An 18,556-nucleotide genomic window follows, 5' to 3' on the forward strand; every position below is an offset into this window, starting at 1 on the left:
TATTTCCTGTTTATTCGAGGATAATTTATGCTTCGAAGGCTGGCGTTGGTATTATTTTACGTTGCCATCTAATTTGCATGTAAAATAATGTCATTAACTAGTAAAAATTAATTCACTTTGGAGTTGGGCTTCTTTTTAAAATCTGGTTTAAAGCATGGGGACAAAATTGAAAGGCAGTACTCTAAGCCAGCTCATCGTAGGAATGACATCGTACGGTAGTGGACAGCTAGGACATTCGCAGCCTTTAAACGTCCAGTTCTCAATCCTTAGAATTGCTCGAGAGGCGTTGACCGAATGCGTCTCAAGAGCAAAGAAAACTGAAACTACCACCGTAAAAAATTAAGGTGCTTGCGATCTTGAACTGACCGAGCGTACGCGACGAGCTGCGCCTGGACGCAACAACCGTGCGGTTGAGTGTTGTTACTCGTGTTTTTGTTTACGTTGCTGCCTACATTGCTAGTTTAGTGTTCGGATCTATCCTGATTACAACAGGGGAATTAATGAGATTTCTGCTTATTCGGGCACAAATATACTCTTATTATACACATTAAGCGGGCCGGGATTTCTGTAGTTTTTGTGAATGATTTTACTGGGTAACAATTAATCTGATGTTGTCAACGTTGAAGTTAAAAATCAATTCTTATGACTTTAATTTCGAATTCATATTTTCCCCTTCATTCGCATTTCAATTACCCCTGATTTGGTTTCCCTTCGATAAATACATGCATCTAACTAGAGCACTTTGATGCCGATTCAGGTCAGCATTATTACTGCACATCACAAGCAAGTTTTCTTACAGTTCACATGCTTGCTGCTGTTCATTCTAACGAGATTGGATTTTTGAGCATTAGTCACGATTAGTACCAATTCTTGCTTGCATTCTTGTTTCTAACTGACGCCTCACTTTACATTTTACATCAGCTGCGCTCCTGGAATTACTTCGTCGCCTTGACGTTACCTCTATGAGGAAAATTTTATACCCTTGGTAAAGTAAAGCCTTCGCGTGTTTCTGCCACCAACTACAGTTTTACACTAATTCGGATCTCTTCGAGTTCATCTTTTCAACGTGCTATCAGAAGCAAGAATGCAGAATTGCGTGGAATATAGTTTTATTTTTTTAGCTTTTTTACTGGTTATGATTTCTTTGGATCGACTCAGAAATTTTTTCTCTTGAACACTATGAGCTTGGGTACATGAACAATTTTACGCAAAATGAGAATAAAAGATTTTGGGAAAATTTGATGTTGGTGATTAGAACGTTCTTATATTGCTTGTTTTGATGAAATGTATTGTGACCGATTAAACTGCACAAGTCAAAGAGTTGAAGTGAGCTAGACAGAGCTGCATCATTCAAAAAGATCGGACTCGAGGCCAGAAGTTGAGTGGGAGAGAGGGTCACGGGGGGCTGAGTGTGAGAGGGGACCAGGGGAGGAGGATTGACCTGGTTAGAGTTTGTAGAAGTGAAGGTTGTTCGGACGTTGACCTGCATGGCTGCTTAGGTTAGCTCAGTACGTTGGCAGACCTGTTCAAAGGAGCTAGTCCCACTCCGCTCGCTACGCCGTGAGGTCTTTACCACTAGTCTCCCGTGACTATATTTGAGCTTCTGCCTCTTGAAAAACTTCATGCTGATGCCAATAGTTTGAAGTAGTGAAAACTCTTACAAATAGTATTAACTTGCAGTAACTATCTAAATATACGATACCTGGAGTGTCATGAACTATTATTATAATTCAACACGAATTCCATCAAGCGCGTGATAGGAAGAGAAACCCAATAGTGACTATTGGCTACTTAGTGCTGGAAGTATAATCGCGTTGAAGTGATTGTTACTTATTTATCAAACATTTTCTCCAAGCTTTCCTGTTTCTCAAAACGAGGGTTGCTTTATTTTATCCTTCAAAATGCCACCCCACGCTCATAACAAAAACTGGAGTTTGTTGACTAACAAAGCGACAACGACCATTGAGAGCATCATCATAGAAGAAGTTAAATTGTTGTTCCCTAGATCCTCCTATGATATCTCGGTTGTCAAAAATGATACCTATGACCAAATGGACGTTGACATCTACGATATCAAAGAAGAACTGGATAATCGTCATCACTGTAAGTATATCCGACATTATTAAAAAAAAATTACAAACTAAACACCTGAAAAAAATTCGTTGTGTGTTATGGATTTTACTGAGACATTCCCATATCGAAAACCGTTGGTGAATTAAGAAATTTTCGTTTTTTTTTACGTGTTCGAACTTCATCCAACTGTCCATTCGTGTTGCTCTCTGGGTATTTGAATCACACCCAGGTATCGGATTTTCATTTATCGCATGAAAAACGAGTAATGATTACTTCATCCTATCGCATGTTGAATCAAGGATGATACGCGAATTAATTTTTTTCGTCAAATAAGATTATTAATTAAAAATCTTAGGTTACTAAACTTGAAACGTTCATTTTTCGACTTTTTCGCTAATTTTTATTGGTCTTCATATCTCTTTCTTGAATTTTTGAGTTTGGGATAATTCGTATTTGAATGTCACTTGGTTTGGTGCGTTTTAGTCGAATGATCGAATCTATACTGAGGTTTGGTTGACAGTTCTTTTCGATATTCTTAATGATCCATTCGCTTTGATCAGCAGTACGTTCATTTATTGTTGTAATATTTTTATATCGCATAACTGTAAGACAAATCAAAATTTTCTTCCGTTACGTAGGTTTTTGGCATTCACCTACAAAAATTATTAAAGTTTCCTGGACATTAATCGTTTTGGTTGCATTTAAATAGATTTTGCTATAATTTAAGTATATTAGCTTCCATAGGTGCAGTTATGAAACTTAACATTTGCATGTTAAAAAATTGTTCCGTGTTTATTTCAGTCCCTGCTGAAATCGAAGCTTTGGTGCATAGGGGGATTTGGGGGAGGTCACTGGCCTCGAGTTTGCCTTCATAGAAAACGGAGGCGTAGCTCCGCCCCTCAGGCCGGGACTTGCTCTCTTAACGGTGGCCATGAACGGAGCAGTCCTCTTGTCCGAGTAAATTAAACATGGGTTGCGAACCCCGAAGACTTGTACATGTACATTCTACGTCTCTCTTTTTTATCTTACTGCTTCTATGTAATTTGCTTCGTTTCTCATCAATATGTTTCAGATTCGTAGAAATTAATCGAAGCGTGGGATCCAATATTATCAATTATTATTCTTTTACATACGGGCCAATCAAAGTTTTGGTTATTTTTTTTAGATTTACGTTCCTATCGCCCTTGATTCTTTGAAGGCCACTGACCGTTTAGCTTTTCATAGCCAAGGAAAACATTAAATATTTTTCTGCCACTGCCAATTAAGTCGTACGAATTTCATTTTTAATAACGCAATTAAATTAAGTCATGCTTCTTAACGGCTGTCTATTGGTTTATTTCGTGAAATTATTTTTCTTTAACCTAGGACTTCAACTCATTACATTCATCACCATGGAGCAATTTTAATCTTGGTAAGAATTGTTGAGCACTGACCTTTTACACTGCGTTATAATTTAGCAAGCTGCTGACCGTGTAGTAGCGCGAAGATGCGTGCAGTTCATCGTGCGTCGTTGATCTCGTTCTCTCTGGTGCTCTTGGTGTGTGGGTCGTTGCTCGGCTGATGCGCTGCGGCTGCTGCTGCTGCTGCGGACCTGACGTCGCGTCGGCCGCGTCCTGTCAGTTGCACGTGAAGACCAGAGCTGTGAGGTGCGAGTATCAGACGCTCTCATGCCATACTCGAAGACAAGCATTTGAATTAGATCATATTTTAATTCAAGCTCTCTTCGTGAATTGAAACACAGCCTTTTTCTGGCATCTCGTCCACTGTCTTGTGATAATTCAAGATAATCAGCTTGTGTTGTTACTTGTTTACTAGTTGTTTTTTTCGTGTGTTTCGAAGAATGCAATTGGAACACGTGTTGTGAATTTGAATTTTCGAGTTCAACATCGTGACATTTTATTGATCAGCTAAAAAGTGTTGTGATCTACTCTGTTGTCGATATACGAGTTGGAAGACTTTGTGATCTATAACGGATGCTGATACTTTACCGGAAGTCGGTGCTGCTGCAATCGTAGTTCATTGATCCTGATCTGCTACTACTAGTACCGCGAACTTCAGTCCGTGAACTGTCGTTCAGTATATTTGTGCCATCGCTTGTCTGAAAATGATTAAAGAAGAGATGATGAGGGAAAACAGATCTATTTTGAAGTGCTTGCTACAGCACGGTCGTGCTCCTGATTACATGTATCCCAAGTACGACAGCCTAAATACCTATCAGAGGAGGAAAATTTCTCGCACTTACCCGACTTCACAAGAAGGCACTGGACGTAAGTTTCTTATTGAACCTACGGCGATAATCTGTACAAAATTAAAAAATAAATTTTATAACGTCTATTGAATTGGTTTCGTCACTATATGAGCTTTCATCGATAATTGGGAAGCTAACTGTTTGTTAGGCGTCCTGGTATTGAAAATTTAGATGAATTATTTTCACGTTTGACGATCGCGACTGGGTTGACTTGGCGGTCGGGTTGTGGGCTGATGTCGATGACCGCGCTAGCGCACGCCATAGCGTTCGTCCGCTGCTTGCTTTGTTGGGATAGAAAACCGACACGGAAACGCGTCGAAGCAATACCCTTCATCGAATTTTGTATGTAATAATTTCTTTATTTTCATAATGATGTTTTTTGTGTGACATGCCTGTAACATTTCTTATTTCTTATTTGCAGCCGTGAGGTTCGGTCGAGTTCCCAAAAATGAGAAGGAACGCATACGCCAGGCTATGGAGAAAGCCTACAGCGAAATCGTGCAGCAGGATACTGACTACGATGATGACTATCTCATCCAGAACATCACCCGTAGCCATCTGCAGTCTTCTGCAATTGCTAATGAGAACATGAGAGAGATCATCAGAACTAGTGAAGAACACCCACAAGTTGCCAATATCGATCCTATTTCGGTGAGTAACTCGTCTAGCCTCCCTACTTCTCACGGTTGACTGCTCCATGTGGTCGATATGTGACTAGTGCGCATGTGCATTCGTTGGCTTGATACACTTTGTCCTTGTTCTTGTGAACATCGCTTGTAACTTGCGAAACTTGTCTGCGTAAATGATGGGCATAGAATGTATGGGTGTGTAATTTTGACTTATTGTGCAATCGGAACTCGAAATTCTTTTCGGTCATAAATAAAAGCCTCAAAAGGTTGACACGATCGTAACGATTTGTTTCCAAAACTGTTCTTATTCGGGGAATTATTCCTTCATAATATTCGGTCCCATTCATATTTCTTGATACAGCACTGAGAATAAGTCAGCTTCAATTATTTGCCTTAATTAACTCATTTCACTCATTGTATTGCAGCAACATTCATCCTGCTCTAAAATCTAAACTCTGTCGAAAAATTAAACCTGGTAGTACTCTATCATAAACTTTGTAAATTCGTCAGCTTGACTCTCTCAGCTCACTCAAACGATAAAAATTTTAGGTTACGATGCAAATAATGTAATAATTGCAACATTGATATCGCTTACTCCCTTTCATACCGTCCTCACTTCCTCTTCTCTATCGACGTCGATAGCCAGCTCAACAATGAGTGAGCATGAGGAAGTACCTTGTCCGTTTCCTTGAAAGCTTAAACTTGAAAACAAATTAGTGGAATAACGTACATTAAAAATATTAGAACTCTTATGAGATATCTTATCACGTACGGACTACTAAATAACGTCAAATATCTAAAAACCAAAAGCTTAGTGGAAAGAGAGCAGCAATTGTTCTATTAGGCTGCTTATATGACATGACGCAGAGGGCGTCGAGAGCTCCGCCTCCTCAAGGTCATTGCTCACGCAGTTCAAGTTCACCGCGGTGCCAGCGTTCACGAGACTCTAACTTCAACACTGATTCATCCTGTACTGCCTAGTTTTTTATATACAACTAAGAATAATGACTCATAATTATAACGCATAATTGTATCTTTTTCAATTTTGTAATGGCATGAACTTTCGAACATGATTCGCAAGTGGAACCTAAAAGTGTTGAATGATATTCGAAGCATTAGTATATGGCTGTCTTCAACGACTGTTTTATTAAAAATACTGAAGAATTTTAACATTTCTTCCCGAAAGACTCACAATGCGTCTTATTTTTACAGACCTCTTGGTTTTGTGAAGATTCACGCAAATTAAGCTAGTATTAATCGTACTTATTTGGCTCAACTCTGATCGAACAAACTGACTACTCTCGTGCTGACGTCACTGTAGACCTTGAAAACCCTTACGTTCAGGGAGACAGCGTGCAACACGTGGCTCTAGTGGCACCTTTGTAATATTTCCTTATTATAATTGTCGAAGATATTTATGCGAATAATATTGGATAGGAAACCTACTGTCCAAAGAAAATGCTATTTGATATCTGCTGTATCTGTTCTCCGTAGCTAATAACAGGATCGTTTACCAAGCCGCGCTGGCGTAAAGGTCGAGAGCTCTAGTTTGCCTCAGGCTTCACGTTAGGCCTATCAGCCAGTGAAAGCAAAAGCGTACTTTTTTGTGCCTTTTCTATGGTTGGAGGTCACTAGTGAAAGTTTCGTTCTGGATTGTGTGGCAGAATTTTTAACTCTGTTTTATGCGGATAACTGATTTTGAGCAAATTCTTATTTATCTTTCACAAAATACCACTACTTTATCTAATTAGCCTCTTGAAATGAGAATGAGCGAAGTTCATTATTAACCTATTTGGCAAGTCAATATTCAACTTATAATTCAGCGCTGCAAATCTTTTCAACAAATTGTTATCTTTAAATTTGAATACAAAATTATGTTATTAGCGCAAACTCAAATAAAAAAATTCTGCCGAAACCGCACACGACTGCCAGCCAATGACTTTCAGTATCCTTGGCAGCAGAGGCAAGGAAGATGCGCTGGCTGTCCTGTGATGGCATTGAAGCGGTAGCCGGCTCCACCCCTAGATCTAATTCTACCCTACAGATAAACTGATAGGTATCATGCAAACAACTCGTGTTGAAATTTATTCGCTTATGAGAATCGTCGTGCGTGATCTTCAGGGGATTATTCTCAGTATTGGATAGTTATGCTTATCCTGGAAATTCCATCACTTGGCATGGCAACGAACGATCTGGTGCAAGGAGTCGTCTTCACCTTGCCCGACCTTCCTGCTCTCAGACTTGCGCGCCGTCATATAAGATAGCCAAGCAGTCCCATCCAATGATTCGTTAGTACAAGCTTAGAATAAATTTAACAAAAACTTGCGTTGGATACAAATGTAAAGACCTTGCATTTAGTCTTGTTTCGTTTGGATTATGTTTCTTCGTATATCATATGAACACGTACGTAATTGTGTAACGAAAATTTGTCCTCGTATTTCCTTCTTCCCATTATAATATCAGATTTGAATTCACGGAAAGACGTGCCACGCATTAGTAAACCATATGACCTTGCAGTAGCATAGCTCTGCCACCAAGGTCAGCCTACCCAAAGCTCGAGTATGCTTGCCAAGCGTTCGCCTTGGTACGTGTGACGGTCATAATTTTTATTGTGGCTTTTTGTCGTTTACCGATGAGGATGTGACTGAGAATGCTACTATTATGATCTGGTGTGAGAGTGGTATGCCTATGACATTTCATGTTACGCGTTACAAACTTTGTTTAATTAATCTAAATGAAATGTTATTGAAATTTTAATCTGAGTCATTCGCCGGAAAAATAACTTTTGTTTTTCTCTTTTGTTTTCAGGATTGCCCGTTGAATCCTTACGTTGGATCAGAAGATTTTCAACAGAAATTTTCTCCCATCGTCAGGGATGTGGTTTCCTTCGCCAAGAACATTCCCGGCTTTGCCGACGTGAAGCACGACGACAAAATTACTCTGCTCCGAGCGTGCGTGTTCGAAGTGCTGCTCATCAGATTTGCCAGGCTCGTTGACGCCAAGAATAGGAGAATGATCACGATCAGCGGATACATTATCAATGCCAGTATTTATGCCAACATCAAGCCATCAAACGATTTCGTTAATACTCTCTTTACATTTGTTGAGAGAATCAATACCCTCAAATTGACTGATGAAGAAATGGCGCTTTTCAGTGCAGCTATTGTGATGAATCCTAAGCGACAAGGACTTATTGACTCTTCAAAAGTTACAAGTTTGCACTCGAGAATCGTGCAGTGCCTCCAAAACGTCATGCAGCGGGAAAGGCCGGATACTCCGTCCTTGTGTCAAGACTTGCTGGGCACTCTCAATGATCTGTGGATATTGAATGGTATGCATTCCAAACAAACTCAAGTAAAACTGAGGGGTTGTGACCCGAGGATGGACGTCAACAGCCATCATACTGATTCTTATGGCTCCCAGTATACTTATTCAGAATACCCAGAGGTGCGTGGTTGCCCGATGAGATTCACTAACACATCAGAGTATGAAGAAAAAATAATTCAAAGCGAAGAACAAACAAGGCCCACGTCCCCAACTTCTTCGACCTTCTGCGCCGACGAAGAAATGAGATCTCCGGGATCTGCTGATTCTGGTTGTTCGACGGATTCAGGATGCTCCATCGAATCAGTCTGTTCGACAGACTCAGGATGCTCCATGCATATGGGGAACAATGAGGGTGTCCGTACTCCTCTTCCATCTGAAGAGCCTAGAGAAACTATGTCGGTACCCGACGATGAAACGACCGAAAGGTTCCGTAAATGCTACATCAAGAGAAAACCTCAGATGGAAGAATGCAAGCCCATCATCGACAAGAATCGTCTCATGTCGTGGCACAAGCCCCAGAAAGACGGTGAAAAGCTCTCTGACAGTCCAGTACTGCGAATGTGTCTCGAGGCACCTTCAACTCTGAAGATGGAAACTTTCAAGGATGTCTATCGTGGAGCTACCGCTCATTCACATCCTCACAAAAAATTTAGACCAACCATGGATCGGTCAAACCTCCCTCACGAAACTCTGGAGTACAATCATTCCTCACCTCGGCCATCCACTACCCCATCTCCATCTTTTAGCTGCTCGCCCTCTCCATCTTCATCAATCTCGTCATCTCCATCAAGAATTTCTTCTTCACCGTATTCATCCTCAGCTTCTGATCCCTCTTCCCCGGCAAATGTTTCAATTCTCGCCCATAGGTTAGCCATGCCTTGTAAGAAATTTCCCAGGACTTCGAGTTTAGTCCAGTCATTAACACAGGAATCCAAATTCGGCACTGGCAAAGCATTAGTTAGTGATACTCTTCATGATTGTATTATGAATGGCCAATCAAAGATTCCCCGACAGCATGTTTTAGCAGCCGCTTCCCCGTCACGATATGATAGCGGTCGCAACAACTCCAGTCCTCTTCGTACCCAAACTTTTATGACATCCCCCACTCATTCAATGACCACATCGCCTCCTCCTCTTGACGATGCCCCACCTCACCATTACTCATCACCTATCCCCACTGCCCACACTTCACCACCACACACTCCTGCTGGTCTCGGGGCATCGGCAATGTCTGCTTGCAATTTCACCAACCCTTACTTGTGCGACAATGCCGAGCCATTAAACTTATCTACCAAGACTCCATCTCCACCGCCCGCTATGGAAATCTAGTTTGAAGAGAAAACTATGTGAGATGACTTCGGGATGCTTGCTGTTCCGTGGTTGACCCTCAGAAGTGACCTGTGATAAGGCAATGCAGTTTCGACTAACCAACCACGAAGAAACTATGCTGCTGAATTATATGAATTCATTTGTACCTCAATAGTTCAATTATTTCGAATGTGATACCTAAATTTTCCATGTTTGGAACTAAAGGTATTTTCGCTGAGGTAGCAGCACCAGCTATGCTGGCGTAGTGCAAACGGGAAAGATTCACCCTATTTTAAGTACAAATTTTACTTCTGACGTCTTTGGCTCTTCTCACCGATAAGGCTGGTCTTGTGACCAATGCCATGTGATGTACCTAGTTCAGTATTCATCATTTGTCCATCGTTATCGTTTTGAGGACCAGAGTTTTCATTCTCATAAATTCCCATGCCTTTCGTGTAGCCCATTCACTCTAGAAGGGTCTTGTGTTATAAGATCCTCTCATATCTCACGCCACGAAAGTTGTCATCTGTATGATACAAATTCATATTTCATTGAATGTTATTGTAGCGTACCTTTAATTCTCACTCGCTGTGCATATCGTAGATATCAGAACACTTCTCTCTTTTGGGTATCTTGTGCGATCATTGTAAATAAATGACTCTCCGATTAAAAATCGCCGATGTTGAGTGCAAAAAAACAACAGGAGAAGTGGGATCCCAATTGGAGCAGCAGAGCTTGCATCTCTCTCCTAATAATTTGCTGGTTGATTCTTTTGCAGTTGATTTGTTAATTTTAGAAAAAAGGCGGCGAAGTGGCTTATACTTCGTAATTACCATTCCCCTTTTTATCTGACTCGAGTGTTATTTGTGAATATTTCTCTAATGGAAGTACTTTACCAACTAAGTAATGTTTCTTTCCTAGATCTCGCAGTATATCAAATGCTTCGTTGTTGTGTAATGATAAAACCTTGGATCATTTTGTTGTCCTCACGTTAAGACTTTTTGTATATAAGTAACATTGTACGAGCTTATTTATTCGATTATTTAAAATTTCCCAAAATTGTCGCTCACGAACCAAGGAAGTATGAAACAGTTCGCCACTCTTCTTTTGTGTTGACGATAAAGCACTTGACTGATTTGAGACTCGTTGTTTTGTTTTCTTAACGATAAATTTGATTTAAGTAATTTGATGGATTTAATATCGCCAGCATTACTTTTTTCATACTTTGTGAAGTTATTAACGATTTTATTCTTACAACTAATTCGTCATGCCATTTACTCTACAATTAAATTTGCAATAGAATACAAGATATCGGCCTTACCGTGTGAAGACGCTCACGTTCACCACGAATTAAAACAATTCTGAGTGTTTAAATTGACTGGTGATCTACGGCTACCTAATGCATGCACAGTTTCTAGCCATATCCATGAATGTGTGAGGCAAAAAGAAACTGTTAGACCATTTACATCAATTTACTGGTCGGACATGTTCGTTGTACTTGTTTCTTATTTGTACATTTGGGGAGTAACTATGATAGTTGAATAAATGTTTTGAAATACATTTCACATTGTTTAATTTTTCATTATTGAAAAGCTCGAAAACTATGGTAACATCGACGCTTGAACCTAACTCTCCTAAAAAACTCATACTTAGATAACATTTGAAGTTAGAAAGAACGAATGAAAATACGCGATCGTAAAAAATTAGGCACGAAATATACATCAAAGTAACCACCCTGCGAATAATAAGGAAATATTCGAGGCAGTCTATTTGAACAAGTTGAAAATGTTTCCTTACCATAATTATGAAATGGATCAAACCTATTAGAATTTACAGAAACAATTTATCAATGAAAGTGAAAATTGCTCACATAAAATAAAATTTTGGATTAACAACTAACCAGAAATTAGAGAACGAACTCGTAAAAGTTCATCCCCCTTCGAATTTATTTTTATGCATCAATAGATTTAAGCCTTCACTGAAATCAATATCAATACATCTAAATGAGGCTGAAATCTAAAGAATTATGTCATTGATGTCTCTGAAAATAAAGTTTGAACACAATAAAAGAATTTGAGTTAAAGTTTAAAACTAATTACAAGATGTAGATTTTTCGGTGGAGCCATCATTGTAAACTCCACGCGCTACTCTTATCCATCAATCAATAGATAAGATGCAATCAATCTGCCATTGTTACGCTGAGCCCATCGACTATAAAGAACATACAATGAAAACCACTCCAATGACAGAGTCAACATTTGCACGTGTACCTCGTGTGTAAAAACCACACGAGAAAGCCTCGTCGTGTACCTCATTGGCAATTACAGCGTTGCATAAGCTCTATGTATAATTTTTCCCAGAAAGTTTGCTTCAGTTTAGCGTTGATTGTAAATTTGTTGTATTTGAAAATTTGTTACTAATTAGCGACATCAAACGAGAACGAAATATTTGCTATTCAAACCCTATTCATTCTGTATCACATCAATGGGGATGAACCGATATTTGGTAATATTTTCTCACATCAATGGGGCTAAACCGATAGTTATTGGTATTTTCTCACATCAATGGGAATGAACCGATATCCGGTAATTTTTTCTTACATAAATGGGGATGAACCGATATTTTAGTAATATTTTCTCACATCAATAGGGACGAACCTTCATTAAGTGATATTTTCGTGAAACAATAACGGTTTTTCTTTCAAGTATCGTGTAGGCTTTTGGGATTATACCTTTATTAATTTTTTCCTCCATGATTTCACAAAACAGCGGAAATCATATCAGCTTAGCATCCCTAGCAAAGTCTTAGAAGAAGTTTACATGGGCAATTGTTCATCGAGGCTGACCACTAACCGGATGCACTGTGTTGCTCCCAGCTTATCAGGTTACGTAGCATCTAAATACAACGAGGGCTCGGTGGTCTCACAGGAGCTTTATCCTGTATGTCTTCCAACGAATCGAACACAAACGATAACAGTACTTGGTACGATCTCCGTACCGGAAATCGTTGCAACGACATGTATATAATCATAGAAAAAAGAGTGGGAATTTAAGACGATATTTAAGTAAAAATAAACGCATCAAAAGACAGCAAGACTGATTTGAACCATCAAGCTGCATGGTGCTCATAGCAACTCGATGCATGAAGCGACATAAAGCAGATTAATGCTGTAAACTTTTATTTTTTATTTGTCTAAGCATCTGCACACCTTGCGTACATCATGGTTACAAACAGAGGAAAATTTTCATACATACGCTAGTTGAAATGAAGGAAGCAAGCAATTCAAAACTCAGCGATATAAAAATATTGAATGTGAAAATTTAAATCACTAGTTTCGTTTAAATCCGTTCATGAATTTTAGAAAATTATAGTAGCTGTTGAATAGATGGCCCGGCAAAATATTAGCGCAGACTCGAAAAAAACTAAAATATATAATTAATAATAATGGTAATTTCTTGCTTAGTCATTATTTATGTTGTCAAACGCATCTATAGCGCTTTGTACATTGAATATTAAACATCCTAGACGATTTATATTTATTCATGATGCTGTTCATCTCCCATTATCCAATTTAGGCAAGTCGAATCTAACATGATGGTCAAAATTACGTTTTTCAGTTAGTTTTTCTGAAGGAAGTATACACGTGCATTATGACATAATCGAAATATCAATAACAAAGAAGCAGAAACATGGGCGATGTCTTTTCACTTTATAAACATAGTCATAATCCCTTATTTCATCCTTGTCACAAAAGAGCAATTATGTGACAGAGAGCAGCAACCTCCCTTTATTCATACCGCACGTGGAATCGTCGTGTTTAATTCTCCTGTCCTTAATGCAAGTGAATTAAATCGACGCTGAATCATTCAGAGTGTAGACGGAAATTCTGGAGATGCGCCCGTCAATAGACAGACGACCTTGAGACGCGTGCCGTCTGTCGACGCCGCTGTCTGGCTGAGCAGTGCACAACGCGGTGGGTTGGATCAGACCCTAGTAACACCACTCTAAATATAGAGTAAAAAATCATTTTAACCATACTTTCAACGCATGTTATTGTAATGATTTATTTGTTATTTTGTATTTATTTATTTATTTGTAAGGTGATTTGAGCCAAAGCTGTGAAACATCAAACCGGAGAATGGTTGGTCTGGAGGTTCAATAATGCTTTGGAAATCAGTTAATAGGAGTTTAATGTAATTTCGGATTTACTAAAATTCATTTTGTGATTACGAAATTATTATCTCGTCTGTGAGAGGAGCATCTTATTTATTAAGTTTCTATAGTCAGTTGAGAACAGAAGCTGTAGAGTTTTGCTGCGATGGTTGTGTTGTGTATATTTGAATACTCTGATTAATCAACAAGGAAGTAAAAAAAGTCTAGAAATCAGTATGGCAGCATACGTACTGAAAGCAGCAGATTTTAGTATAATCCAGAAGTCGTGAATAATATAATAGTCGATTTCACCAATAAATATTCAGAAGTATACTTTTCCACAACTGCACGTGAGCAGCTAGCGCATACAAATTAGTGCCAATAGATCTTGAAAAAAAAACATTGTAATATTTGAACGTCAATCGGTTTCTTTTCATAGTCAATGATTAATCGTACAACAATGAACTGCATTCATAAGTCGTTAATTATTCTTATTTTGTATTGTATTATTAAGATAATTTTGTAAATGATTTGTTTGTTTGTTTCATCCCAGAGTCCGTCTGATACTTTGCTGGAAAGGAGAACAGACATTTCTAATTAATTCATGAAATTTAATTTAATTATTGGAATTAAATAAATTTAAACATGAATTTCAATTGATTTAAACATGAATTTCAATTGATTTAAACATGAATTTCAATTGATTTATTTTTAACATCATTACATCGGTACAAGGACCAGGCATTGAGTGGGCAAAGTAAATCTCCCAGTAAAAATGATGTGCACTTTTTTCCACAAAATGGTCTAAGGTCGCTGTATCATTAAAAAAGTGGAATTCATGAACTATTAATGGTAATCAGACATCAGCCAAATAGCTGAAACCTCCATTCAAAACGTATAAGCAGAAGCAAAGGGATTTCCCTTAAGCTGATGGAATTTGTGTGTCGAAGAACGTAAAAAATTAGTAAAACGTAAATTTTGCACTGTGTTGAATTATTTCATGAGGTTAATAGCATAACAAGAGCGATGTTTTATTCTAGCGCAAGCACCCATATATATCAGGCAACTATATCATGCACTTCCTCCCTCCATTGCTGCTATATTATGTTACGCAATGTAACATAACATCGTTAGGGGGAACAACGTCCAAGAAGTCATTCAAAGGGCATGCAGCGCGGTATTTTGGCAGCCCTAATACATATTTTTTCTCTCGTCGCCGTACGTTAGATGTTCAACTGGAGCATACAAGGTATTTAAATCTTATCCAGTGTTGAATCGCGCAGTTTTTATTGATTCTTGTAATGCAAAACTCATATAAGGGAGTTATAAAGGTTTCCCCAAAGTTTCGTGAAAATAAGATGATTCGACACTTTTATCATGTTTATTGAAGGTGAGTCTCTGCACATAAAAACACGACCATTTTGTAATACGAGATAACAGGTTAACGTGGTATTTAACAATATGGTTCATGAATATAACATACTATATAAATACATCAGACTAAATTAGCTCACCGAATCATCAGAGGAACTGGGGTAAATTTCAATGGGTAATAATCTTGACGAAACGAAGAGCGAATTCAAAGGTTGCGTAGTGTCGTAGGTCTATAGTCGTGCTGTGTACTGAATGACATTGGCTCCTGACGGTACCTCCTATTACAGCGTTAAGGGATGGAATCAGATGTGCACGAGAAGCCTCAACAGGAGTATTATAAATATTGATGAATAACCTGACAAAAGTATTTCTTTTCAACATTTAAATCCGAAAATAAACAGTGTAAGAAATTCATCTGTTAATATGTAATTCAAACTAATCGACTAGGGATGTTTCTAGGATATATGAATCACTACGAAGGAAAATTATTTTATCGCGTGAGATTGACGAGATTGGAAACGACTATCATCAAGTATGAGCTATGCTACAAAGTACTGTACTCAGAGTTTACGAAACAAACTCAGATATAAGCAAAGGAAAAGCGAATAATATTGCTTATAGTCGAGAATATCTAAAATTGAACATCAGATTTTTTTTGTCTCCTCAATTCACGTATACTAATAGGCGTCATTCTTCTTATACATTTGTTCATTAGTGCACGACGGAAGGTCTTGCTATGTTCGTTCTTCAATCACTTCAATTGATATTAAAATGTACCATTGAAATGTGCAGAACTGAAGCAATTATACGCAGGAAACTATTTTCATGTAGGAGGGTAGGAACTGCTTTACTCTTCTTATATTTCCGAACTTAGATTTAAATACGCGATATTTGGTACTCGTTTCTGTGTGTTACATTACGTAGAGATAATGCAGGCTTATGGTAGTTAAATTTAGGGATAGGATACTAGTTCGATGAGCTCGATGCTAGCTGGTTGCGGTGAGAAATATGACCACCATATTTCATATTTAAGATCCTTTCATTGAGTAGTTTTTTCAGCTACCAGCTTGCACGTTACTCGTGGGAGTGCCCTTAATTATTATCCATGAATGTAAAACCACTTCTTTGTCGTGTTCAAAATTATTTCGGCCTTTGGACGTACTCATAGGTCATATTATCATAGTTGGATAGTCAAAATTATCGCAATATTTTCTTCCTAATTTTGAATTGTAGATGATAAGTGAAATACATTCAAAAAGCTATAAAAAACTTGACTACAGCATTGAACATCCAAACTGCATTATATTGTATCATTAGTGCATTCCACCATCAGTGGCCTTCATTCCTGTGAAATCATTCTTTCCGGGAAAATGCGTGTGAGTTATATATCATCATCAGCTAAACTGTCAAAGTAATTTTATTGCATGAGGGACATAGTACTATTGCTCTTGAATAGCTATGGGATTATTTCGATTTAAAGCTATCTTCATAACAGACTCCTCAATAAGATTATTATATTGAAAGTGATCGAACAAAATATTGATCTGTATCATCGAAACTGTAAAGTCACAATAAATTTAAACAAGAGTAATTTTCTATTAATGTAAATTAATACTGTGGCTCGTGATATATAGAACGATGAGAATGAAGCAAAGAGATAAGATTCATAACATCCTGCGAACATGGTGAAGGTCATAAGGAGAGGAGGGTCGTTGGGACTGCCTTTGAGAACGTTTCCGCGCTTCAGTTCCTGGTTCCTTGATACTAAACGTCAATGTTACGTAGCGGAGACCAGGAGTCCTTGTCTCAGAGCCTGCCGAGTGAAATATGCAGGAACTTACGTACGTCAAGGTCGTGGTGGACTTTAATTCAATTGATTGATTGGACTCGAGAAGGTGTCAAAACTGCCACTCCACCGAAAAACAATTATATTTTAGAACGGGATGCTTCACTAATTAACGTGCAATTGGTCAGCAATATTCCCCAAACATTTTATTTTATATTAAAATGAGCTCAGTGTCTGATATCAGCGTAATTTCCACCGAACTTTAAATGAACCAGGAAGCATTGTTGTGTAGTGTCAGATTGCCAGGAGCATGCCTCCGCCCTACCCCCTCCAACTGTTCACTTATAACCAGCAATGTAACTATGAGCTGTCGACGTCACATGTACCGATGTGAACGTGGTGTGGCGAACTAAAATGATCAAATAATTTAAAACAAAGTCCATTCAAGCATTCCTGCCCAAAATCAAAATTCAAATACGAGTATATATGATCTATCATCTAACACTGAACATTGCACAACATAGCAAGTGCGAGTAATGATTAAAGATATAATACGTAATTATAAGTAATGTCTATCAATGCAAGTAAGAATAGTCTAAAAATATAATCATTGCCACCATTCACCAAAATTGTTAAGAAGATCCATCCATCATTATTGGGCATAGGAGGGCCTTAAATATTAAATTAAATTAAACTCAACTGCACTGTCCGATGTGATGTAGATACTTTGGCAACAAATTCAGAAGCATTTCTCATCATCGCCCGCATTTGAGACGAATATTCTAACACTGAATATTATAATGCGTATTGAAGAACTGGGTATCGGGAAAATTCTGTCTCTGTAATTTCTGTCCCAACAAAAATTATATCGCACTTTTTTTCCCCGCTATTGAATATTGACGTAAAGTGTAGACTGTACGGCCTTGAGATCACCAAGGCTGCTGTAGGCGGCAGGGACACCAGCAGGCGCCACAGCCAGCCTGCCTTCCCACACCCAGAGACTAAAAAATCACATTGGGCGCAATGATTTTTGGTACGGCAGCAATGCAATATAAATAATCGGCTGTCGTCAATAATGTACTGAGACTAAAAGTGGGCATTCCATCTATGTGTGAAAATATTATTATGTAAAGTAAGAATTATGAACTGAGGGCAGCGGAAAATATTTAAATGAAACTTATAATACAAATCTGTTTATTATTGTAGTATAATATAAACTAAACTTAATTGCAGCTGTTTTATGCTATTAGACATATATTCGATCTAAAAGAATCAAATTATAGTGATAATTAGTGTCACAACGGGATTTTTATTATGCAGAGTCATTTTAAATGATAGTCCCAATTTGATAAAGTCGCATTTATTCAAATACGAATTCAAAATGAATAATTTAGACACCAATGGATAGAAAAAGATTTAAAATTTTTTAACTTCTCAATTGATGTCCGATACTTTTGAATCAGTCACTTCCTGAGCGTTGGGTAGGACGCATAGGAAATGAAGATCTGTCTCTACACTTCTGGCCACCGAGATCACCTGATCTCAGCCCATGTGCCTATTTCTTATGGGGTTACGTCAAGAAAGCTGCTTACTTCCCTCCTCTACCAGCAACTCTGTTTACGTCTCTCCTCTACCAGTAACTCTGTTGGGTCGCCTGCC

General features: G+C 38.3%; 1 protein-coding gene across 2 annotated transcripts in view; it reads left to right on the forward strand.

Annotated features, from left to right (window-relative positions):
• LOC108681006 (nuclear hormone receptor E75) overlaps positions 1 to 11,145 on the forward strand; it is a 68,718-nt gene extending 57,573 nt beyond the window's left edge. For both annotated transcript variants that reach the window (XM_018169941.2, XM_018169940.2), the window contains exons 4-5: positions 4,743 to 4,972; positions 7,759 to 11,145. In XM_018169941.2, the coding sequence (XP_018025430.1) occupies positions 4,743 to 4,972; positions 7,759 to 9,606 (2,078 nt within the window). In that variant the 3' untranslated portion in view covers positions 9,607 to 11,145. The remainder of the gene's footprint in view (positions 1 to 4,742; positions 4,973 to 7,758) is intronic.
• The last annotated feature ends 7,411 nt before the right edge of the window (positions 11,146 to 18,556 follow it).

This window comes from Hyalella azteca, unplaced genomic scaffold, assembly GCF_000764305.2.
Source record: "Hyalella azteca isolate HAZT.00-mixed unplaced genomic scaffold, Hazt_2.0.2 contig9872, whole genome shotgun sequence".
NCBI lineage: Eukaryota > Metazoa > Arthropoda > Malacostraca > Amphipoda > Hyalellidae > Hyalella > Hyalella azteca.